We start from the raw sequence: 25,007 nt of genomic DNA, 5'->3' as shown, positions 1-25,007 counted from the left end.
AGAAATTAATTTCTCCTGCTCTCTCCTCGCTCCGCAGTGAGCAGGAGAGATGGGGTGAGGAGTTCACTGAGTTTTGTGTTTGCCACAGGGTGGGATTGGCCAGGAGGATGCTGGTGGTCCCTGCCTGGGGCTCCCACATTGGGTTTTGTCCCCTTCATGTCTCTGAAACTTGCCAAATTCCTCTCTCTGGCTGATCTCAGGTGCAGCCCTCTGTGAGCATCTTCCCCAGCAGCTGATCCCACACCAAGGCCTCTCAGCTGATCCCCATTGCTCTTGTCTCTGGGTTTTACCTGTTTTCCTAGATCCTCTCCTGCAGTTTTCATCTGGGATTTCCTGTGTGCTCTCTGTCCTTGATATCTTTTTTTTTTTCTCTTTGCTGTGCTTTTTGCCAGAGTTATTTCATTTTTAAACATAAATTTGGTTATTGTGTGGAACCAAGTGATGCCAGCTCTTTCTGCTCCAATCTTGATGTGTCTCTCAGCCCTTTCTTTGCATGTTTAGCCAACAGCTCAGGCTCAGTGAGGCTAAACCAGGCCTTCTAATCCTGACTCCCAGGGGTCTCTCTCTCTGACCTCCTTTTCAGAGAGCTGAGCAAAATATCAGCATCATCTCTTATTCAGGCCTGTACATTCAGCAGTGTTTGGCTGCTGCTGTGTTTGCGTTGCCACACCCAGGGTTCCTGCAGATCTTGCAGAATTCTTCTCACCTGCTCTGAAATACAGCATTTACTCTCACACTGGGAGTTAAACCCAGTCCTGCCTCTCTTCATGTCGTGTCTCAATTGTTATCCCTTTCTTTGTCCTTGACAAATTTGACTTTTATTTTTGAAATCCATTGTGACTGCCAGGATTGCTGCCTCAGCTTGTTCTTTTGATCATGTCACACTTCCCTTTGCATTCCTGGGCTGGATCTGCCTTCTCTCTTTCATCACCCCATTGCTGAATTGTTTTTTTTCCAGCCTCTTCATGGCTGCCTTTATTCCTCATCAGCTTTTGAGGAATCAATCCATAGTACCAACTTTCACCATTCATTTATTCAGTTTTCTTAATAAATGACTCTCAAATCCTTTCCTTCTCTACCCATCATTTTTTGGAGGAATTCCTCGCACATATTCATGCAGTACCTCCTTACTTTTTCCTTAAAATACTCCCATGCTAGAAACTTGTTTTAAACCTGATGATGCTGAGGAGCTATTGCATTTCTGCATCCCAGAGATGTCCCAAGGGGCATCTGGCCTTTAGCTCTCAAAGGTTACTATTTAAATATAGATATATATATTGTTTAAATTGTATAAATACATACAATTTAAACTTGCTGGGATTACCTTTTAATTCTTTCTTTCCTTATTTTTTTAATCAGTATTATCTATTTACAGGAACTTTTTCCTGTAAGAAATGTTTGGTCTTGGACCCTGCTGAGGACTTGTAAGGGCTGCAGTATAAAAAATATTGCATACTAACAAAAAAAAGCAATAACTGTAAAAGAACTAAGTCAGATTTTGCACGTAGAGTTGAAAATGGTGACATTTGGGGCCTTTCTTTGTGCATTGTCCACAGCTTCTGCCTGCAGAAGATCCCTCTGAGCTGACTGGGAGTCATGCCCTGCTCCCTGACACTTTCCATCTTTCTGCTTGTAAATATGACCAGTAAAACATGGCATTTACTGTTCTACATGCAATAAATGTGTCTAATTAGAATATGGCAGAGGAGAGGACTTAAAAATCTGTGTATGATTCTTAAAAGGTATTTATAGACCCTGGTACTTCAGAAGGGGAAACAATAACACATTTCATGGACATGTGGCAGCTAGCAAAATGTAAATGTCAGAAGAACCTACTTCCTTAATTACATCCCTTATTGACTATTGTAATTCATTCATTATTGGCCTTCCAAACTGGGCCCTGGGCAGTTTGGATGGTTCACAGTGCTCCACAGGGATTTTTAATGGCCACAAGCTTCTGGATTTCTCTTCTTTAGATGCTCAGTTTGCTGGATGAGGGTTTTAAAAACCCTTAGGTATCGTGGCAGTGCTGTTACTGTGGAAAAAAAGAACCCAAAAGGCAAAATGTGGATGTGATTGTGCATATTGTGAAGTCTTGGGGATCTAGAGTTTGGTTTGAGGGCTGAAATTTCTCTTCTTTCACCTAGATAAGGGAAAAGCTCTGAATTCAGTCTTCTTGTTGTCAGGATATGCAGAAACTGCCTTGTGAGAATTCTGACCCTAATGGGCATGAAGATAAAATAAAGCTATTGCAGACACATTATCCAAACTGAAATAATTTGTGCAATTTTGTTGTAGCTGTATTTTTTCAGTGTGAAAAGGGTAAAAAGTTGATTGCTTTCAAAAAGGCAGAAAAAGAGATTTTATGAGTTTAGTGATAGTCTCATTTGGCCTCCTGATGTTTAATCCAAGCACCCCAGGATTGAGTTAAGAAAGGGAAATGCTGCTTACATGCATGCTGCATTATGGTATGGAGAATCTCACTGTTACATAGTTATAACAGTGATAAATAACACTTCCAAATAGTAAATATTAGGAATATTAATGTATTCCCAATTACCATTTGGCTTCCATTGCATTTGGGGGTGTGTACTCTGTCTATAGAGCTGCTGTAGTAAAAATTACCATGCCAACACTTCTGGTTTTTACTAATTTCAATGTTTGATATGCTTAACCAAAATTTGGGATGGATTTTGCTAAAAGTAGAAAGTCGGTGTATTTGTTGTTATGGATCCTGTTATATCGTGGCGCTGCACAGCATCTCTTCCCTATTGTCCCATGGCAGAAAACTCCAAGTATACACTTACATTGGGAATTTTTTTGCCTGTATTCACTACCCTTTTGTGATCCAGATAAATGAATCTCCAGCAGAGCCACATTGCTTTTTCTCCAGCTGCAATTTAGCCTTATTAGAAGAGCACCCAAAATACAGAGTTTGCATGCAAGTCCCGGTGGTTTTAAGCCAGGTTAATGCATCACACAGCAGAAGAAAATTTCAGGCCCATTTTCAGCACACCTGGAATTACAATGGCAGGATTTCAGACTGCTTGGGAAAGGATTTAGCAGGAGAAGTGCTGACATAATAATAGCACAGGCAGCTGAGATGCTCTGAAACCTCCCTGGAGAGCAGTGGGGGACATTCAGCAGGTGCCAGAACAGAAAGTTACATCCTCCCCCTTTGAAATCCACTCCTTTTTCCCTGGAAATGGCTGGGAAGCATTACACCCCAGGAGTGCTGGTGATTTTCCCTCCTATTCAGAGCATTTTTATCTGGTGGGCTGCTCTGCAATTTTGTGTTTGCCCTGGGAGGAGCAATAGCACTGTCACTGCTCCTGAATTCCTGTGGGCTCTGCTGTTTTTGGGGTAGATGAAAGGGGGGCAGGTGTCCTTCACTGTCAAGGGTAATTAGAGGGGGAAACTACAGGAAAGGATTGGTTTTAAATGTACATGGAGTTTGCAGGGTGATGGTAATAGATATTTATTGGAAGTAAAGTCATTGGGTGATGTTCTGCCTTCAGGAGCACAGGGAAGTCAGCAAGAGCATTGTTCACTCAGATAGTCCATGGGAATGAGCAAACACCATTTTTACCCCTCTTAGTTTATGTAATAAAGTCCCTGTGGAAGGAGAAGAGGAAAAGCCACTGCCACTGGATGCCAAACACAAATACCTGCTCTCATCCCTTTCCTTCAGTAGAACAAGCCATACATTCCACATACCAGTAGATCTTTGCTTAGTACAAAAACACCTGCTCATGAAAGCTGTCCTCCCAAATGAGATCCCTGTACTGCTGACCTTTCTGGTGGGTGCTGTGTGTGCTCAGCCCGTGGCAGCCCATGTGTCAGGGGATCCCAGGGGCTGGAACAGCATCTCCCAAGGTGCTCCCAGCACGTGGTGCCAATTGTGGAATTACAGCGGTGCCTCTCGTGTCCTTAAATTGGAGCATCCTACCTCTCTCTGCTGTTAATACTTCCTAATCCTTTGTGGTTGCCATCCTCATTCCACATCATGAAACTCCCAGTGGAACAGGCAGCAGCATTCCTGCTGGCTTTAAAGGCAGCTCTGTGAATAGGTGAGGCAGAACACTAATTAGTTGGAATGCCCTGACATTTAAAGCAAATAAGAAATCTGGGTGTCTAAAAATATTGCATATGGCTCCCAGCCCTGGCTCTGCATAGCTCAAAGTACTTTTTTTTTTTTTTTTTTCTTTTTAGTTAGCCAAAATATGGATTTGAATCCAGTATTTTTATTATGTCCTTGCTTTTAAAAAGGCTGAGTTGGTTTGTGAAAGGTTTTATGTGCAGATCTTTAATTAGCCAAATGCTTTCCTGTGAGTGACACAGGAATTTGGAAGTATTTTAAAGTGTAAATGATGTGTGAACATAACCTGTGCATGCACAAGGCTCAGTGCTGAGCAGTGCTGGGAGTGCAGAAATTAGTAAGTTCAGGTTTGATGGAGAGAAGCAAAGACAAGATGTGTGCAGGAGCTGCAGAGGGGCAAGAGTGAAAGGAATAAGTAGGAAACAAGGCAGCATCCACAGCTGTGAAAGGCTTTGCTGCCTGCATTTCAGTAAAGGGTGAAGGCGGCACTGCCAGGGAGCTTTCCTGAAAGGCAGATCCTGTGTGTGCCAGGACAGAAAAGCAAGGCAGGGAGGGAGAAAAGCCAACAGAGCTGATCTGTGCTCTCAGCTGTGTGGCCAGGTCTGAGTGTGGAGAGTTAATCAAAGTTTGCTTTTGGAGATTTCAATTAGCAGCAGAAGACTAAAACCAAACATTCATCCTGCTTTACATGAAAATGAGCAGGGAAGAAACAACTCTGGGCACTACAATATGCAAATGGGAGCTGTAGGGATTGCTGTTAAAAGGTACCAGGGCAGAGCTTAAAAACAGTGTCCACTGCCTGAGTTAAAATATAGAACTGCTGGAACATGATGTGCCAAGCCCCTGCCTAGGGCAGCTTCAGGAATTCCTACCTTGGGATAATGCAAGGGGAAAAGAAAAAGAAAATAAAGGAAAAAATTACCTGCAAGTTCTTTATTCTGCTTTAGAGTCTCTTTGAGGTTTGCCTTTTACATTTTATTTTATTCTTATCTTAGGGCTCAAGTGCTGCACACACACTTGTCATGTTGCTACGGATGGTTTATATCCGAGGTGAAGTGTCTGCTGTGGGACCTGAACAAATGAAGGATTTATTGATGAATGATCCCATTTATGGGATTGTCTGAAGCTTGCTTATACGTGCAGATGTAACTCAGAGGAAAAGGTTTCCTCTCTTTCTTTCTGTAGGGAAACTGAAAACAAAATGGTTTGGTCTTTATGACCAGGATTCATGATGGTGTTTCTGGATAGTAAAGCTCATCACTACAGGGTCATTTTTGGTGAAACACAGGCACGCCCCAAGTCCATCACCAGCCACTGAAAGCAGTCAATCATTGTCTTCTTGCTTCTGTACCTTGGCTAATTTCTGCTTATGAAATCAATTCTGTGTTTGAACAATACCAGGATGGTGTCATGTGAAATTCCCAACTGTTCTGCATCATTTTCAACTGGCTCGTGAGCACAACATACTGGTTGTACACAGCTTGTGAATTCATAGAATCCTTTTCTGCTCTTGTTCTTCCCTGTATCTGTGCTTTCTCTCAGCTCCCTTTAAAGTCTTACTAAATTAGGGAGAGTATCTGGGAGATAGATAGAGAAATACAAAATAAATCCCTCTTGTCCTTTTTCCCCTTTTCCAGTAAAGTTTCTTACATTGTGCAAGTAGATTTACAGTCCAAGGAAGTTTCTGTTTGATGACTATCCAGTGCAACTTAAATTTGAGTATGGTTTTTGTGATCTTTTCAAGCTCTGCTTTATAGGGGTTGCATGAGAAATCAAGAGAATCAGCGACTGCCTCTCACTGAGGAGTTTTTCAAATCACAGGCTACAAGAAGAGGGTGGCTGGTAATGCTTGCTGAATCTGAAGCAGTTAAGATCTGAGACAGCTAAAGCCAAAAAAATTACTTCCAAATCTCCCAGGAGTTGTATGAAAGAATTGCTTGTGCTGTTCATGTAAATCAAAAGCGTTTCAGGAGGGTGAGGAATATTGGTGTAAAGGAACAAAAGAAGCTTGTAAAAAGTAAGGGCTGCTCAAAGGACATTCACAAGCTCTAAAGATGAACACAGTAAAAATATGGAGAGGTTCAGTGATGCTGCAGCAAACTGTCTCATTACAGAATAGTGTGCTCCCTCAAATTCAAGATTTAGTCAATGAGTCTTTCAGAATCTATCTATCAGGATAAAATACAGGGTGTGGTCAAAGCTGCTGCATTTGAGCTCTGTGGAAACTTTGGCTTGAGAGGAGAGGGCAATACTGGCATGTTTTTGGCTGTTTTGATGCACTGACCATTTTGCAGAGGGTGGTGAGGTGGGAGCTCAGGGGGAAAACACTCGGATGTGTTACAGCCCTGGGAATGCCACAGTGAGCACTGAGCAGCTGCCATCCCAAAGAATGTCACAGTGACTCACAGGCAAGGGCTGTTCCGTGTGCAGCACACTGAAACAGTGAGATGGCAGCACAAAACAGTGCCCTGCAGCCTGTAGGTGCTCCTTGCAGATGGAATTTGGGGCACTGCTGAGCTGATGGGGCCACTGACTTCAGTATCAAGGATGAGGTTTGCTGCTTCTTGCTTTTGCTGTGCAAATCCTTTGCTTTGACCATCCTGATAGAGCAATGGCTGTGTCAGATGCAGAACAATAGGGAAATGGTACAAGGCTCGTGGGAGGCCCAGCATCTCAGCTTCAGTGGAGCACATCTGTATTTCCAAAGCTCTCTGAAAATGTTTCCTTGCCCTTTAGGATTTTCTTTGTCCCGGAGCAAAATTTGCAAGTGCGTATTTAAAAGATAACTTGGGCTTTGTAGTAATTGGACAAGGGTTTTGAGTTTTAGCTACTTTCACTCCTGATAAATAAAACGTTGAAAAGCCTTTGAAGTGAAGAAGGAAAATTTGCCACATGCGTGTTCCAGTTTTGTTTTGCCCCTTTCCAAATTCATATATCTAATAAATGGATCTTCTGCATGAGCAACTTAGCATTTGCTTCTGAAGACAATGACCAATAACTAAATTCATATCTGGTCTTTGTCAGACATTATTACAAATTATGAGAGCTGGACAGAAGTTTATTACCTTAGTGCTGTTCTCTTTTCACAAATTAGGTTCTTGGAGCATCCAGGCAGCTCAATATCAGAGATCCATTCATCACAATTAGGCTGCTGTGCTGGCAGAGCCATGTCCTGCTGCCTTAATTGACTCTGGGGCTGGGGACAGGGCCACACCAGCTGAGAGCATCACTGGGTGTGTCTGTCACAGAGGCACCCACAAGGGCATTGCCTTTGCTCTCTCTGGAATGTCCCACTCTGGCTCCCCAGATGAGATAAAGCCAGCAGCAGGATGCTTTTTTCATCAAGCAAAGGGAATGGTGAGGATTAATTTGGATTTTTTTTTGGCCCAAGTAACCTTTTAAGCTCTTTTTTCCTGAGTCCAACCAAACAGGCTCTTACCTGGGGTGCTCCTGGGAAGTACTTGCCTTTATTTAGGACGGAGTGTACAGGTAGAGCTTTGTGTAGCATGGACTTGAGCAGGTTCTTATCCTCACACAGGATCTTGCTCAATGACTCTCTCCCTCCTGACTCAGCTGCTAAGCTCAGGAAGTCACATAATCTGGGTTTCTTTGCTTCAGTCTCCTCGGCTGCAGGAAGAGAATAGCTCTTACGAGTTTGTTATTGTTATTAAGAGGAAATTAAATTTACACTTCTGTGGGTGCTGTGCTGTGTCACAGCCAGACGGCTGCCCCCCTGGAGGGACTGAGTCTGCAAGAGCTGGGGCTAAATCTGCTTTGATTCTTCTCTTTATCTGCACCATATTTCATGTGCCCCTTTGTGCTACACAGACCAAGCTTTGATCTGCATATAATCTCCAAGTGAGCTTTTTGTGCCAAGTGTTTTTATTGCAGAGCTTGTGCACTGAGACGCCTTTTAGTAGCTGGCACTTGGAAAAGTCTTTCCTCAGGTTATTGTCTGCAAAATCAGTGTGTGTGGAGGAAGCACGGGGATTAGACAGATTTATTTTCTTCTCATTGTGAAGCCATCCATACAGGCTGCCATGTGAGAGGGCCCTTCAGGCTTGGGGAACACTCTGGAGGTTACATTTTCCTTTTCTGCTCCTATTCTTGGGGTGGGGTATTTTTGCAGAAGGAAAGTCCATAATCTGTTGTTCAGCCTACATTCCATGAGTGGCTCTGGCTCAGGTTTAGGACTGGACTGTTCATTTTCAGTCTCCTTCAGAGGGAAGGGTTCAGCCCCCACTCCATGTTTTTTTTTTTCAGTTTATGCTCTTTTGTGACCAAAACTGATCATCTTGGCCAGTGCTGGGAAATGCCTCCCAATACTGAAATATCCATAACTGCAAGAGATTTCCAGTGGGTTTTGCTTTTCAGTTTTTCATACGTGACACTTCTTTCTGGAAGTTGAATTGCAATGATGTTTTGTTTCAAAACTCCTTGCTCTTCTTGTAGGAATTCAGTATCGTGATAATTTGCTAAGCCTAAACTCTACAGCTTTCTTCCCTTCCTAGATCAAACCTGATAAAATTTTCCACATGTTGCAGTAAATGTTTATATAACAGATTTTTTTGGGCTATCAAGTGTTTCCTCACACTAAGCACTATCACATTTAAGGCAGATTACAGTGATCTGTCACATATTGTTTGTTCTGTCCCCTCTCCATGGGCAAGTGACTGAAGTGTTCATGACAGTAGGGGAGGGCTGTCAGATGGGAAATAAGATGTTTCTCAGTCACCCTGTGCTGTGTCCAGTAGTAATTTGCAGGGAGTTTGAAGTTGTTGGCAGCTGTAGCTCTGAAATGACACTGAGCTGTCTCCTCTCTGCTATTTCACATGAAACTGAGAATTTTTGCAGTGGTTGTTTCATTTCCCCATCTGCTCATCCCCTGCCTTATCTCATGGGGCTGATGTCTTGCCACCCCATCTGCCATCCAAATACCAAGTTCCAGAAAACAACACAAGAAAGTTTGTGATGCAAATGCAATTTATTGATGTTGTTTTTCATTTCACTCTGACATTTGAGACTGTTGACTTTTCCTCCAAATTGTGTACACAGTCCCACTGAAATGCGCTTTTCTCTAGAGGGAGAGGAGGTGGAAGTGTTCATAACTGCTTGAGAGGTATCCATGCACCTTAATGGGTACCAGGGAAAAAAATCTATGTCAGGAAGAGGTTTTGGGGGTTTGGGTGGTGTTTTTTTAGCTGTCTACATAGAGGGACTGCTGTCCACCTCTTAAAACTTTCAGAAGTTACAAGACTAGATGTGACAGTGTTCACAAGGGTTCTTGGATGAGGGAAGAGACAAGGATCTGACTCTATGTTTCAGAAGGCTTGATTTATTATTTTATGATATATATTACATTAAAACTATACTAAAAGAATAGAAGAAAGGGTTTCATCAGAAGGCTGGCTAAGAATAGAATAGCAAAGAATGATAACAAGGGTTTGTGGCTTGAGCTCTGTGTCTGAGCCAGCTGACTGTGATTGGCCATTAATTACAAACATCCAACATGGGCCAATCACAGATGCACCTGTTGCATTCCACAGCAGCAGATAATCAATGTTTAATTTTTGTTCCTGAGGCTTCTCAGCTTCTCAGGAGGAAAAATCCTAAAGAAAGGATTTCTCATAAAAGATGTCTACAACAACTGCAATCAATTTGAATTGATTGATTGATTGATTGATTGATTGATTTGAATCTGCAGTAGAGAATTCAGGTGTTTCATGTCATGGAATAGTTTAGGTTGGAAGGGGCCCTAAAAATCACCTAAAACCCAACCCTGATGCCATGGGCACCTACAGAACTGGCAGTCCCAGTTGGAATAGAGGGGACTTGCAGCATGGCTGAAACTATGGCCCATGAAGTTATTTTATTATGAATCCATTAAGGACTCTGCAGTTTGCTGGGTAACTGAGGTGTTCAGGGAGTTTATACAGGCAAAACATTTTATTGCTTATTCCAGTGTGAATAGGCAGCAATAGGCTTGGTCCTTGTGCATCCCACATCCCAGCATCCATAGTGGAGCTCCCAGTTGATCCCAGCTCTCTGAATCCAGGCTCAGCTTGCAGTTACTCCAGGTGAGAGGCTGTGCAGCCCCAATCCCTGTGAGACTCGTCCTGGTGGATGCAATACTGTGTGGAACAAGCCTCCTGCTTGTGGTGGGGCAGCTTTTCCAGGAGGATTTGCAGCTTGCAGGATATTTTTTTGTTGTTGTTGTGGCTCTTAACACTGTGCCCCAGGCTCCACTAAATAGACAACCTCATTAAAAGAGAAATAGCGATAGTAAAGCAGTGACTTTCTCGTGCCATCTAACTCACATTTTTGACATGATTGCTGGACCCTCCAAGTACTTAATTGATTGACTTAATTGATTTAGTGGCACTGGAGGCTACAGCGTGGAAATAAAGGGGCAAGATGAGGATAAGGGGTGAAAAAATTTATGATAGGTGCCAAGCAGCCTGAGGGAAATTAGAAATGCTACAGATCTCAGAGGCAGCTAAATCAATTCAGTGTGATGTACAGGGAGCGACCTGGGGGAAGAGGAGAAGCAGGGGATGGAATGGAGAAAAGGAGAGGAAACAATGGCTGGTGGGAGACACCAGAGCAAGCTTAAGGGGAAGAGGAAAGGCAGCAGGCTTGGTGCAGATGGATATTTTGGACTTTTGAGTTTAACACCAGGCAAAAACATCTTAGTATATGAATAAAATATAACAATGTCATTGTGTTTAGCCTAAGAAAAAGAACTCATGCATCACAAGAATGTCTTGTTAGCCAGTTTGAGACTTTATCTGTGCTTCCATTTAAAATCTCCAACATTTGCAACAGTGACTAAAGTCACAGGAGACCTAAAATAATTTGGAGGCTGTGGATTTTGTTAACAACTGAAACTTAAATGTTAAATTACTTTCTAATCTCTGCAATATGTAATTGACGGTGTTGAACCATAATACAAATTAAGTCTTCTCTATAATTTGTTCTGTCGTGCTGCAGTGCTCCAAAACAATTTGGTACCTCACTTAAGGATTGGTAAATTATTTGTAGCAGCTCTCAGCACAGACAGAATAAAAACTTCAGATAGTGTGTGATGGAATTCATCAGTATTGGCATACAGGGGTGTCAGAAAGATCCATCAGTTGAGAAATAATTACTTTATGTTCTTGTGGCCACCAGTAACAGGATTCTGATCTTGCATTTTATGGTGGTGAATCTCTCCTGCCTGCAACAGGAGCCCCATTTCTGCCCTTCAGGTGTAAAAAGTCAGGCACTCAGTAAATAGTGCTTAGAATGGATCACTGGAATATGTAGAAAGGACACATGAGGTGAACTGGGGGCTGTGAAAACACAGGTGTGTTTATATCTACAATTGAGTACAGATGTGTGTGTACCATTGCATTTCACATGTGTGTTGTAACTCAGTGTCCCTCACACAAGTGGAAAGCTGTCCCTGAGCACTCCATCCAGTAAAATACAGAAAAGAATAATTGCAGTCACCTTTACTTAATTTCCACTTCTATTGATACAGTGTGTAAGATATCATAACCATTGGAAATGTAACGAAATGTGGATTCCCAAATAAATTGGAGAGTCTCCATCTGCTCTCTTACCTCGTGGGTGATACTCTTCCATGGTAGAACAATCTTCAGATTTAATTCCATGAGGAAGGCATCTGATCACATTTTAATTTCAGTGCAGAACGCTGCCTGGCAATCAATAAAACAATGTCAGAGAACTTTGATTTAATAGGAGCCAGAGATAACGTTCCCTGTCATATGCAGAATAGAGAGATGGGAACATTTCATTTCATCCTAACAGATAGCATGTAACTCGGTTTTCAAAAAAACCTAATAAATCAATATCCCTGTATTATCTAAGTAAGATCCCATCATTAATTTTAAACGCTCAGCACGTCAGGAGAGTCTGAAGTGCACCTTCAGCTGAGCCCCGTTCTGCCTGCAGCCACTGGCAACACTTAACTCTGCCACGAGCAAGCAATCTTGATATGGGGACATTAAGAGCCATTTACTGTGAAATGAAAATGAAACATGTCCAGTCTTTTGTTTTATATGGAGCCATCCATCTCTTGCAGGCTGCCTCTCCTTTCAGATCCTGCCCTGAGCACCCTCAGCCTTTTCCCTGCCACACGCAGGCATCCTCCCTCCTTCTGCTTTTTGAAACTTTAACTTTCTCTTTTTCAAATTCCAAAAATAACTGCTTGTTTAGAGATTGCCTGGATACCATGCTGGTTTTCAAGATGCGCTTTTTCTCAAAGCCAGCAGGAATCTGGACCTCCAAAGAATTCTCTGTGAGGCTTTGCCTGCTCTCTCAGAAATAGCATTATCCCTAGATGATACAAGAGTAGGTCAGTATATCAGAAGGTAGGAATTGAAACTAATAGATTGTTTTAGATAAGCTTTCCAAGGACGTTATTTTAAGTGGAAATACTTCTCTATTACTTTGATGATAAAATGCTGTTTAGTGCAAAGTGAGAAAGATTCTGGCACTACAAGAGATGCTTCTAAGAGCCTCAGATTCATGTCCTGACTCTGGACAGAGTTCGCTCACACAGTTAAAATTAAGTCTTTTTATTATTACAATTCACCAAAGTGGGAATTTAAGTAAAATGTGGACTTTTGCATTCAGCATTGATTTCCAGTTGAATAATTACATTTACATTCATTTTCTGAGGAAAATAAGTATTTGGAGCTGCGTTACTCCTTGAAGTGAAGTCTCTTGCACTGGCTGTTGCTGATTTTTGTGGAGATAAGCAGGTCTGGTACTGATTCCTTGAGGTATTGGAGATCTCAGCTGGAGCTCTGCAGATCTGCCTGGCCTGGGAGTCACCCTGTGTGAAGCTACAGGTTTCTGCAGCCCCTGCTAATTTCTGTACCAAGAAATACTGATTCTGTGCCTGGGATGCTGTGTGGGTAGTAGCTAGGTAGTACATTTTTTATTTAATTATGTTTCACTTAAAGATACCTAGAAAAATCATCAGTGGAAGCTTTTAGTCAACCTACTAAAGCAAGTCAAATTTGATTAGATTTTGAGGAAAAAAGAGGCTTAAAGAGTTCAGATATTAATTGGTTTTCGTATCAGAATGTGTTGGGATCCAGATAAAGTGGTGAAGGAGAATAATGCTGCTTTTTAATCAAACATTCTGATGGATATTCTCTACTGTTGTTTGTTTGGTTTTTTTTTTAGCTACTCCAGCATCACCACGCAGTTCATGAAATTTCCTACATTGCAAAGGATATCACAGACCACCGAGCGTTTGGATACGTGTGTGGAAAGGAGGGAAATCATAGATTTGTGGCAATAAAAACAGCCCAGGCAGTAAGTATCAAATCACTGTCATTTTCTGCCATGTAACTCAGCTGAAAAGCCATTTGTGAGGAGCTGTTCAAGTGCCTGGTCTTGGGTTGTTTATGATTGTGCTAAACTGGTCACAAGTGTCTGTGTGGATCTTAAATAGCAAATTAATGGAACCAGCTTGGGCAAAAGGGAATGTGCTTCATTGTTCCCAATTTTTTATTATGTGTTTTGTTATAATTAATTATTGTTTACCTTTCTTGCTAAGCTAGACTGGATGAAGATAAATTTGCTTATGTTCCTATACTCATGAAAACCCACATTGTGTGTAGTCTACTACACACAATGTCTACTAATGTAATTTCAGTGGGTGAGAAACCACTAATAAATATGCCTTTACATTCATCCATGTGCCTTTTATATTCATAATGCTTTTTATATTCATAACTATAATTATCATTAATTTTCAAGCATAGTTAGTTCAGTGGGAATTAACCCAGGCCTGGGTGCTGAGATAGAAATTAATTCTCTATTAAGTTCCATTGTGGAGGTGCTCTATGAGCAGGATGGGATAAGAGGTGTTTATTTTCCCCTAGAGAAATTCTCCACCCTGTTTTTGCTTCCTTAGGCTGAACCTGTAATCCTGGACTTACGGGACCTGTTTCAGCTCATCTACGAACTGAAACAAAGGGAAGAAATGGAAAAAAAGGCACAAAAGGACAAACAGTGTGAGCAGGCGGTATACCAGGTACACCAATAAGCTTAGACTATTGCCACCAAAATGTAGGTTTGGAGTTTGCCCCCCAGAGAGGCTCTGAGCATCCTCAGCACTGCTGCCAGCAGTGGGTTTGAGCAGTGCTGGCTTCCCAAGGAGCAGCGTGAGCCCAGCAGCCATCCTGAGCCCAGCCTAGGTTTAAACTGAGCTGAAAGCTGTGCCTGGGGTGTGCTGAGCCTGGTTAGAAACTGGGAATGATCCCCTCATTTCCTGCTCAGTGTTTCTTCTCATTCAGAGAAAAACTTTAATGAAGGGTCGGTGTTGTAAGCCAGGTTTTAAGTGTTGTAAGCCAGGTTTTAAGTGTTGTAAGCCAGGTTTTAAGTGTTGTGAGCCAGGATTTAAGTGTCTCATACTTTAGGGGAGATTCAATATACTTCTGAATGTGCGTGTTTGAATCGAGTCAAACAAGGTGCAGATTGTTAAACTCGGATGGAACTTGAATAAAGTTACTTTGTACCATAATGTGACTTTATCTGTATCCTAAAGAAAGAAAACTATGAACTTACCTGCCCATTTTGCTTATTCCTTTGCTGTCCTTTAATTTCTGAATGCAGTTCTTTTATCTCTGCTGTTTATGTTCTTTGCTTTTACTGCCTGTCCTCTTACTTTGCTGTAGACAATTTTGGAAGAAGATGTAGAAGATCCTGTATACCAGGTAATTTCTGAAGCTGTGTGGCCTTGGAGTTTCAGAAATGACTAGATACATGTTATCTTCAAACACAGCCAAAATCTTGAACAAGATGTTTTGAAATTTATGGAGAGAGGTCTTGTGAGAAACCTTTAAAACCTCCACAGAAAGTAACATATTTAGAGATGAAGCTGTAAGTAATAGCACAATATGTCTGTATGGAATGGAATGTTTCAGCTGGAGTATATTAGATGAAATAATGGATGGAGAAATATTAGATGAAATATGTCATAAATGCTACTTTAAATGTGGCTTGTGTATCCAGATTTTAAGTTTCAAAATGAGATGTGTCATCATTTTTTAATACAAACTCTTAACTGAAAAGGGAGCTACTCTGAGAATTAGGGAAGATGGCATCTTGTCCTCATAGTAACAAGCTGACTTTTGTTTTCTGTGGAGCCAGAATTTAATTCAGAGGGTGAATATTTGGGAAAAAAAACCAACAATAGCATTGATGTTGTAACACACTCCCTTGTTGGTGTTTGAGCTATGATTTAATAATAGATCTGAAATTTAAGTCTTGCTCCATCCAAGAAAAATGTCTGGGAGCAAAGATGATTATCAGAAATGTGTCAATATATTCATGTCCAATACCCTGCTGAGTGTGAAGGAGAAAAAGATGTAATTTCATTCTCGTGTTTTTGTGCTGAAACAAAATATGTGATAGTTTACTTTTTTTTTTCCTGGGGATTCTGTGTTCTTCCACTTAGGCATATCAGTGGGAGTCACACTGAAAGGATCCAATTCAACCATTAGTGAATATTGAACAGTGCCTAAGGTGCAGCAAGGAAGATGATAAGAGTCAGGATGCCCTAAATTACTGTTCAGCTATTATAATGTCAGGAGTTTTGTTCTGTACTCTTCACAATAAAGCAAGAACCTGAAAATGAAAAAGTGTTGTGCCAGCCTTTTGCCACGTGGCCTGTTCCACGCACACCAGCCCGTTCTCCCAGCTTGGATTTAGCACTTTTATTCATAGACAATAAATATATGTGGAAATAATTGCCATTATGTAAAAGAGGCAAAATTCACGTTGCCTTCAGAAAATTAATACTGGGCCACAGGCAGTCTCCCTGGCGAGGAAGAATTAGGGAGTTGCTCTAATGATCATTAAGAGGAGATTTAGGCCTGTTCATGAAATATGAAACAACCTTTCCTGGTGCCTCCCAACAAACCAGTTGTCCTGCTGCCAGCCTGTGCTTTGAAGTTGTTTCTTTAATGCGTGCCTTTGTTTTGACGTGGAATTCCAAACGGCCTTTTTCCCTTCTGTTTCATCTCTGACTGTCCCTCTCTGGCGCTGCTGCCATAGTACATTGTGTTTGAGGCTGGACACGAGCCCATCCGTGAGCCTGAAACGGAGGAAAACATTTATCAGGTATAAAAACCTCTCCCCTCGCTGAAAGTGCATCTCATACATAGCTCATAGCTCGTAGTTCTCATCCATCACCAAAACTGTCTTGGCATTTCATTCTGGTGACATTATCTGCCCAGTCACAATGTGGTTTTTCTGTTGTTTGTCATATCGGCTTCTGCGAATTGATATTAAGTTTGTCGACTCACAAACTTTTGAGTACACCATATGAGGTGATAAATGGAGATTTTCTCTTTTTTTTCTGTTAATTTTTCTGAAATTTTTTACACCTATTCTGAGAAACATGCTGAAGATGTTTTGTTGGCAGGCCGTCCAAGCAACTCCTAGAAATTTCAGTGGTGCTGCTCTTGTGTCTCTTGTCTAACCAAGGGAAAAACTGAGCAAAACCTCAGAGCTCTCAAGGGATATCCCCCCAGACCAGGGAAACTATTTTCAGAGTGCATATGTTATGTTAAAGCCCAAGCTCACATTCTTCACACTGACAAAAAGCTGCATTGAAAGCAATATAAAATAATCTTTTGTCGTTCAATTTATCCTCAAGGGATCGGTACGAGGTTTATTAAAATATAATGTAATTCATTTTGTATCACATACTAGAGGCAAATCTGAGGATAGACAGAGATCTTTGTGTGCTGTGAGAAAATTGTGATGGAGGAAATTGTTCAGTGTGCAGGGGAAGGAGTTTCAAGCAGTGATTAAGCATTTCATCCAGCTGGACTAGAGGTTGATCTGCTTATAGGAAAAGATGGTGAGGTAGGCAGGAGCAAGGGTAGAACAAAAAGGAAAAGCATCAAGTAATGAGAAAATGTAGGAATATAATAGAAAAAATAAAAGGCTTGTGCTTTATTTTAGGCTGTAGGCTAAAATAAAAAGCTGATTGGGAAAGAGAAATGCAAGTTAAACGTTAGAAAACAACATCTTATAGATGCCATCAGAAGGTCATTAATATGAGATTCATTTAATTTCTCCCTGCTGCTCCCCTGGCACCATGCACACTCAAAAATGCGGCTTTTTGCATCTCCACACCAAGACATGCAAAGCTCTCACTCAAGGTGAGAGTCTGCCTAAGGCTGAACATTTTCAATGTTGAAAGTTTGACTGTTCTCAGCAAATGTTAAAAAATTGCTAGTCTAGTTGTCAGGTTTGTGCTAGAAACAAAAATCCCATGAGAACTAGATTTGAGGGGAAAAAATGGTGATTGTTGTTCATCAAAGTGTGGAGCTTTTAGTGACACTTCAAAGAATTAGAAGGTGGAAGGAGGCAAAATGGGGCTGTTGCTCCCAGTGTTCGTAGATCTTCCAGCAATCATTGGTGGGTAGGGAAGAAGTTGGAACTGTGTTCTGAGGAGTAGCCCAGAGAACTGCAGGACTCCTTGGGCAGTTTCTTTTCCATAAAATGGAAATAGAAGGTGAAAAGCAGGTAGTGAGACCTGGTCTCATCTCAGGGTACTGCTGTTACTGTCCTCCAAGTCACCAGAGAATTGCTCAAGGCTTCATTTGACAGCATCTGGATGTGATGAAGTGTTTCCTCCCACAGTGGTCACAGAAAACACCTGTGATTAATGTGCCATACTCTGGATCTTCACAGTCTAGCATTGTCCTTCTCTGTGTTTACTACCTGAGTACAGCAAATACTGAACTGGGGAGTTGGGAGTCATTTTATGGTCTCTCTGTAACTGATGGATGCTGATGTGTCCCAGCTGCAGACTGGCCCATAGCCATGAGCTTCCCTGAGCTCTTGGCTTCCACAAAGATGGGTCTCCACACCTCAGGTTTTACACTCAGATCCTGACAAAATCGTTTCTCTTACAAGATCTTGGTCAGCTCATAACCATCAGGCTACTGTTAAAAAAAATTGAGAAAGATCCTCTTTTATATTTTTTGTACTTTTGGTTGATTAGTGGGGTTTTTGTTGTTGTTTTTTTCTTTCTTTTAAATTTGATGCATATTTGTGGCAGCTTCTATTATTTACTGTGAAGCCTTCCCCATAACAGACATTGTTACACATACATCTGCTCAATAACCTCACACAGCCTTGCTTCAGCCTCACCAAACATTTCTGCTGGTGCTGCTCTGGCTTTTCATTTGCTGGCATGCAACAAATTCATTTCTCCCTTGGTGTCAGAGATTCCCAGCCCGTGGGGAATTTGCAGATGAAAGATACGTGCAGAAAGTGACAATTTCTATTTCTTTTTAGCATAATAGAGGTCACAACTTTCTTTTTAAGCATTCTTTCTCTGTCTGTCACCTTTCTTTGATACATTACCCCAAAGAGTGTCTGTGTCTGCTCTTCTAATATTATCTATGTAAGTTGCTATAATTTGTTAGGCAAGGACTCAATCACTGAGCACATACCAACCCTCAGATTGCTTAATAGCAGCTCCTCTGCTGTCTGGTGTTCTGGAGAGGCAGAAATGGGATTTTGGGAGGTGGTTTGGTGTTTGTGTGGCAGCTCTGGTCTCTGTGGAGAGGAAAGTTCTGCTCCATGAGGAGTTGACAATCTGAGATTGAGGGTTTAGGACTGTGGTGCTTTTATTGCTGCATGATGCAAAGACATCCAGATGGTTCACAGCTTGTCACAGAGACAGAGCTGACAGCAGAAATAGAGCTGGTACCTCTTATTGGCGCTGCTAATCAAAGGAAAAACAGCAAATTCCTTGCAGCCCCCAGAGCAGGCAGAGATGCAAACAAATGTGGTGGTGAACAGCAAGAAAAGACAGCAGGTCAGGCAGCACTGAGCTGGGAGGGAGAAATGGCTTTCAGGCAAGTTCCTCTGTCTTCATGTGAGATGCAAGGAGCTCTTCTCTGAGGATAAATTGGAGTAGAAAAAGAAGGGTTGATGGTGCAGGGAAATGCTCGGTCCACAGCTCTGGATTATGTACAGATTGGGATGACTTCCCAGAAGGGTTGGAAGGAGGAAGAGGAGAATGGCTGAAAGGGAAAGATTTTGGAGAAAACAGAAAAAAATGCACACTAATGAAAGTTCAGAAACAGTTTGTCTTTCCATATTTCTCCTCCTTTTGTGAAGATCCAGCTTTCCAGTGACTTCCTAAATCAACCATTCCTGCTTCCTGCTCTCACACTGTCACCTCCAGCTCTCTCTCTTTCCAGACTCTTACTGCCATGGCACTGAATTTTCACCAGTTCCACATATCTGATGTGGTACTGGCTTTGGTGGAAGTGGCCAGAGAAAGCCAAGGTTAGGAATAGATGAGATCTTCCACAAAGTTCATTCAGTTTCTTTAAAGGTTCCTGACAAACTCTTCAATGTGCACCGAGTTAAGAACACAGAGTTTCTTGTGAATGCTGTACAACAGTACAGAGATGTTTTATACAGAATAATAAATGATAGCATATCTCAATGAATAAGTAACATTTCACCAGTCTGAGAATAGTATCAGAACCTTAAGATACTTATTTTATTATAAAACAAAAAGGTCATAATTTTATCATATTTTCAATATCATCTCATTGACCTGTGAGGTTTCCTTGTTGTCTGAAATGTAAATTTTGTACTCTGAGTGCCTTGTTTGGTGGAAAAGCACCACTGATGAGAACAGGTTACTGTTCTTTTTGCTTTTGCCATTTTCAGTGGACACTCAGTGCTTCCAGGGAGGAAAGGAAATATAATCACAAATTATAGAAATTATAAATATGCAAACAAGTGGTCCTTGGGTGAGCACAGCCCAGTACTACAGAGCAGCTGAGTCTCCATGAGCAGGTTATGAATCCCCTGGGTATAAATCATGACTGCTGGCTCAATAAAGGCTCACACAGAGTTTTAAGTGCATTGTCCCTGCCCATCTCTCCTGTGTCAGGCTTCAAGAGGCCTTGATTCCTTAGGAAAATTGCAGCATTATAACCAAATATTTCACAGAGCAGCCACAAGGCCCCATCACTGCAGTATTAGGACTCTTTTTAAAGATTAAATGAATTGTGAGGAAGAAATCTGACACAAGGTAAAAACATCTCTTACCCTCACCTTGGTAACTCTGCTCTGTGTCTCTGGGGAGATGATGCACTCACCTGACCATAACTTCCATTGCCCATCTCTAACCCCCAAGTTAAAGAAAAACAACCATTTAAGTAGGAAGGAGTTCCAAGTGCACCTGGGCTTCATGCAACCAGAATTATCTGAGAATGGAAATCTCCTTTCTGAACACTGCTGGGCTGTAGAAAATTCAGATAGGTGTTTTATTTCTTCAGTATTTTCTCCATTAATGGTCCTACTTGGATAAGAAGGGAACCATCCTTGATTTCATTAATACTAAAAATTAGTATTAAATAAACTACTCATTTAGGTACACCCTGTGCATAAATAGCAGTTGCTGTTTTCAGTTTTTCATCCAAGCTTTTGTAATGACCTCAGTTTTCCTTTGCTGTTACAGGTTCCTACCAGCCAAAAGAAGGAAGGTGTTTATGATGTGCCAAAAAGTCAACCTGTAAGTGTAAGTATCTCCCCTATTTATATACAGTAAAGGAAGTGAAATTTTTAGCTTCTGTGGCTTTTATTGTTGTCTGTAACATTTAATACATTTCTTCATGGTGTGACTTTTGTCAGTGATGTGTTATGGGCTGGTGGGGACTGTGATGCCACTTAAATCCATCTCATTCATTGCTTGAATCTCCTTTCTGTCTTTCCTAACTCATTTTTAGGCAAGTCACCATTTGTGAATGTGTTATTTGTGGTTAGGAGTTGACAGCAAGCCTTCTGCCTGTTAATGCCTGAGGTGCTGCCTGGTTTTGAAGGGTTCCTCTGGTACCCAAATGTGTATTGTTTCTGTAGTACTCTAAGTATACAAGAAACTAAGCTTAATTCAGCTCAATTTTTTCTGTCTTGTACCTTGCTTGGGCAGGTAAAGATTTAAAAAATGGGCATAAAATGCTGTAGCCAAAAAAACACCATTCCCATTCTGTGTGTTGGCATTTTGAAACGGTGCAGCATTTATTCCCAAAATATGCAAAGAATGGTAACAAGTGTTTGAGAGAAGTGACAGATGCCTTAGAACAAGGTGTGTGTTTGCTGAAGGGTGGGTTATGCTGTTCTATATGAAGTTGTGATATAAATGCCTCAAGAAATTTTTGGATTGCTTTGGTTACACAAAAAAAATTAGTATTTCTGAGGAACTGTGTGAGAATGGGAAAAAAAAACAAAGAAAAGAATTTCAGAATTTCAGAATTGTAGTGGGAGAAACATGGGGAAGATGCCTGTGTTCAGGAGAAGGAGATTTTTTTGCACCAGGATGTGGTGACTTGCACAGTAACCAAGATGTGGAATAAAAAGAGAAAAATGCTGTGAAGGAGCTGGATGGGGACCTGGACTGTGACACTTCTGGGCTTTGCACAACCAAACAAACCAACCCTGCCAGAAATATTTCACCATGAGCCAGTAAGAACAAGGAGGCATCTTCATGTTGCCTGCAGAAATCTGGTGCAATAACTCACATTGCATCACTGATTGAGGGATTTATGGGCATGGAGTAGCAGTTGATTTTTCACTTGCTTCTCGTGTAGTTTTTCATATAGTTCAGTGGTACAATTTTTCTGCTGCGCTTTTTCTGTGACTCTCTTATTATCCCTTCAGTGATGCTTCAATTTCATTCAGGGTACAGTGTGTAATTTAGGTTGTTGCAGCGTGGCTGGGTGTGCAGTGCTTGCAATCATGTCTGCAGACACTCTGGAACTACTCTATCCTGTAAATAGCAGATATGAGATATAGGATTCATGGAACCTACTCTGTAATCATCAGATTCATTTAATCTGCCATCTCCATGAAGCTGGTTGCACCTTTTTTTTTTTTTTTTTTTTTTTTTTTTTGCTAGTTCATGGTTAAATTTAAAGGGATTAAAGCTTTTTCTCTAATCAACTTCTGTACATTAATTAATGAAGAAAAGGAGAAGTGGAAGAGAGAGATAGCTGAGATCCTGTTTCACCTTTTTATATTAGTATGTATTAAAAGAAAAAAAAAAGAGCAATAGCTCTTAAAATTAGCAATTTAATATTCCACTGCCCATCTGATTTATTGCTTACCCTTCCACACGTGAGACTCTCTGTCATTGAGACACTTGCCATAATTTTGTTTTCAATTTATAGCTGTCATTATTATATAAACCTCTAAAATTCAATCTGAGGGCAAAAAATCAAGCTCATGTACCTGCTTTAAACGTGTAAGGACACTTCCTTTATTAGGAGGTCTTGCTTTCAGTAATTTCATAATGGATGAATGAAATGAGGAACTTTTTTGTGGCTCCTGATAGGTTTCAGGCACCATGAATTCTCTGTGCTGACAATACATTCAGCTCTCAATAACAATGCAGCAAGTTTGGGTTGAATTCAGGCTGAATTGCCCACAGGATCTGGACAGAGATGGAGTTTCCATCTTGGGATTGTTTTTCCTCTGGTGTGTTCCCAGGCAGGTTTAGTCTCTGAACAGAAAAGTGAGGGATATTGAAGTCATCCAGGTGTCCTCCAGCCTTGTCTCAGTGGAGAGAATTGGCCACTTCTCAGGTTGGATTGGCCTTGGAACAACCTGCTCCAGTGGGAGAATTCCCTGCCTATGGCAGGGGATTGGAATAAAATGATCTCTGAGGCCCCTTCCAACCCAAACCATTCAGTGATTCTCTGATTCTGTAAAATTCCTCCCATCTGCAGGACGTGTTCCTCTCAGGTGGAAACAAATGTACAACTGCACATTTGGTGGTTCTTTTATGGCTGAAGATGAATTTTACATGAACTGCTGACATGATGGCTTCTAAACATTAGGTTTAGGTGGGGTGAAATCCACCACAGTGTGGAGCCTTGAGGGCAGAATCCCCATTTCAGAGGCTGCTTTGAAACTGTAATTCACACTGATTTTCTGTAAGATACAGCTTCCTAAGGCACCAGAACCATTTGGGCAAATATTTCTCCATGGATAGGGGATCCCACTGAGGCTGGTGTGAAGCATCTCCCTGGTGCTGCCAGGGAGAGTTCAAAATTGTGTATTCATGTGTTTAACAATGCTGTGCCATTGTGAGGCTGTTTGTCAGCAGGTGTCAGAGTGCTTTATGGCCTGGCTCCTCATGATCTCTGATATCAAATAATGTAAATACGGAGCAAATGAGGCAGAAAGGAATGAGCCTCATCCCAGCATTGGAACGGACCCACTGAACTCAATTATCAGCAGTGGCTGCTTGCCAAGTCACTGCTCTGACATTGGGATGGAAAGATTTGCTTACTCAATGTAATTCTGGTGTTTCCCCACCTCTCTGCTGCATCCCTTCCCAGCAAATACTGCTCTCCCATGGTTTTCCTCAGCTGAGCTCCAGACACACACTTTCCCTGGAATTCAGTTCCCTCCCAGTACCTCTCTCTTCCTCTGTATTAACTCACATTTCTTGAATTCATTCTTATTTTCTCTCTGCTCTGTCCTTGGCCCAATTCTCCCATTCCCCATTCACTGAGAGTAGACATCAAGACAAAGAAAGCAGGCTTACCCTAAATTCTTCTGTTAAGTGGTGCATGCTCCACTTAAAAATTCTAGTTCTGTGTGTGAAATTAACTGTTCTAAAAAAAGGAAAATGTTTAATGATCTCTTATTGTCATAATTTCCCTTCGTCTCCCCATTAAACATCCACATCAAGTTCTACCTGTCACGGTGTTTTTAGTAATAAGAGTCAGCCTGTAAAATACCCTTCACAGAGACTGTCAGTCACGTCACAATAAAACCTTCTCTCCCCATCAAAGTGTCTAAACTCTCTGCTTAACAATTTCATGAAGGCTTTCAAACAGCTCATCTCACTGCTGTGTAAAGATCCAAGGCATCAGAGGTGCTGCCTCACAGTGCAGGCAGGCATTGGGCTGGTGCCAGATGTGTGGGGAATATCAGACCAGGCTGGAACACAAGGGAGGAATTACATGCTTTAGGACATAGTGTGGGAGGAGCAGATGAAGCTGGACCTGAGCACGCTCGGGTTTAGAAGCCACAAGACCTTTCTGGTGTGTTTGGGAAAGCTCTGTTTTGATTCTGGCTGGGATTGCAGTGCTATTCCCACAGCTGGCTTCTCCCCGATGTGGCTTGTTGGGGAAGATGAAACAGGAAAGCCTTATAAATATGATTGCCTGGCAAAAGATTTTGAGAATATAGAAACTATAAGTGAGATTGAAATGAAAGCAAGCTCTGAGATATCCTAGTTACTGAACAACTGGAAAACAATGGCATGGCCAGCTGAAGGTAATCCCCTTTTGATGGAACAACACCCTCTGCTTGCAGACAGGTCCAAGGGTCAGAGCAGACCCTACAGCTTGGCAGAAGGGGCCCAAAGAGGAGTTTTTAGGGTTTAAAATGTAACACAGTATGGGAATGTAATGATTCTTATAGGCTGTATGTAAATGCTATAGGATTTGTATATTGTACTAGATGGGTTAGTGAGAATTAGGATATTCAACACAGAAGATTTATTGTATTGTAACAGGAACCTCACTCTCGTATGCTTTTGCTCTTTTATGCTTTTGCTGTCTTACCCTTTTGCTCTCTTACTCTTTTATGCTCTTACATTTTTACTCTCTTACCCTTTTTACTCTCTTACCTTTTTTACTCCCTTATGTTCTTACGCTCTCACCCTCTCACCCTCTCTATCCCTCTCTTCTCTCGGGCCTGCTCTGAGCTGTGGCTGCAGCTCCCAGCAGAGCCCTGCACCCAGGCCCTTTGCAATAAACCCCAAATCCCAGCAGGGCCCTGCATCCAGGCCCTTTGCAATAAACCCCAAGTTCCATGACCTGGCTTCAGA

The 25,007-nt window shown here is 41.6% G+C and overlaps 1 protein-coding gene across 15 annotated transcripts in view; it reads left to right on the top strand.

The window, feature by feature from the left end:
• The window catches only part of DAB1 (DAB adaptor protein 1), a 417,660-nt gene that overhangs the window by 369,401 nt on the left and 23,252 nt on the right, over positions 1-25,007 (top strand). For 11 of the 15 annotated variants that reach the window (XM_063166192.1, XM_063166188.1, XM_063166196.1 and 8 more), the window contains 5 exons: positions 13,298-13,429; positions 14,034-14,153; positions 14,797-14,835; positions 16,178-16,243; positions 20,628-20,687. In XM_063166192.1, the coding sequence (XP_063022262.1) occupies positions 13,298-13,429; positions 14,034-14,153; positions 14,797-14,835; positions 16,178-16,243; positions 20,628-20,687 (417 nt within the window). The remainder of the gene's footprint in view (positions 1-13,297; positions 13,430-14,033; positions 14,154-14,796; positions 14,836-16,177; positions 16,244-20,627; positions 20,688-25,007) is intronic. The other 4 variants (XM_063166199.1, XM_063166197.1, XM_063166193.1 and 1 more) reach the window with 3 other exon arrangements.

This window comes from Melospiza melodia, chromosome 11, assembly GCF_035770615.1.
Source record: "Melospiza melodia melodia isolate bMelMel2 chromosome 11, bMelMel2.pri, whole genome shotgun sequence".
Taxonomy (NCBI): Eukaryota; Metazoa; Chordata; class Aves; order Passeriformes; family Passerellidae; genus Melospiza; species Melospiza melodia.
Note: the sequence above shows the minus strand (reverse complement) of the source record. Positions and strands in the feature narration are given on the sequence as shown.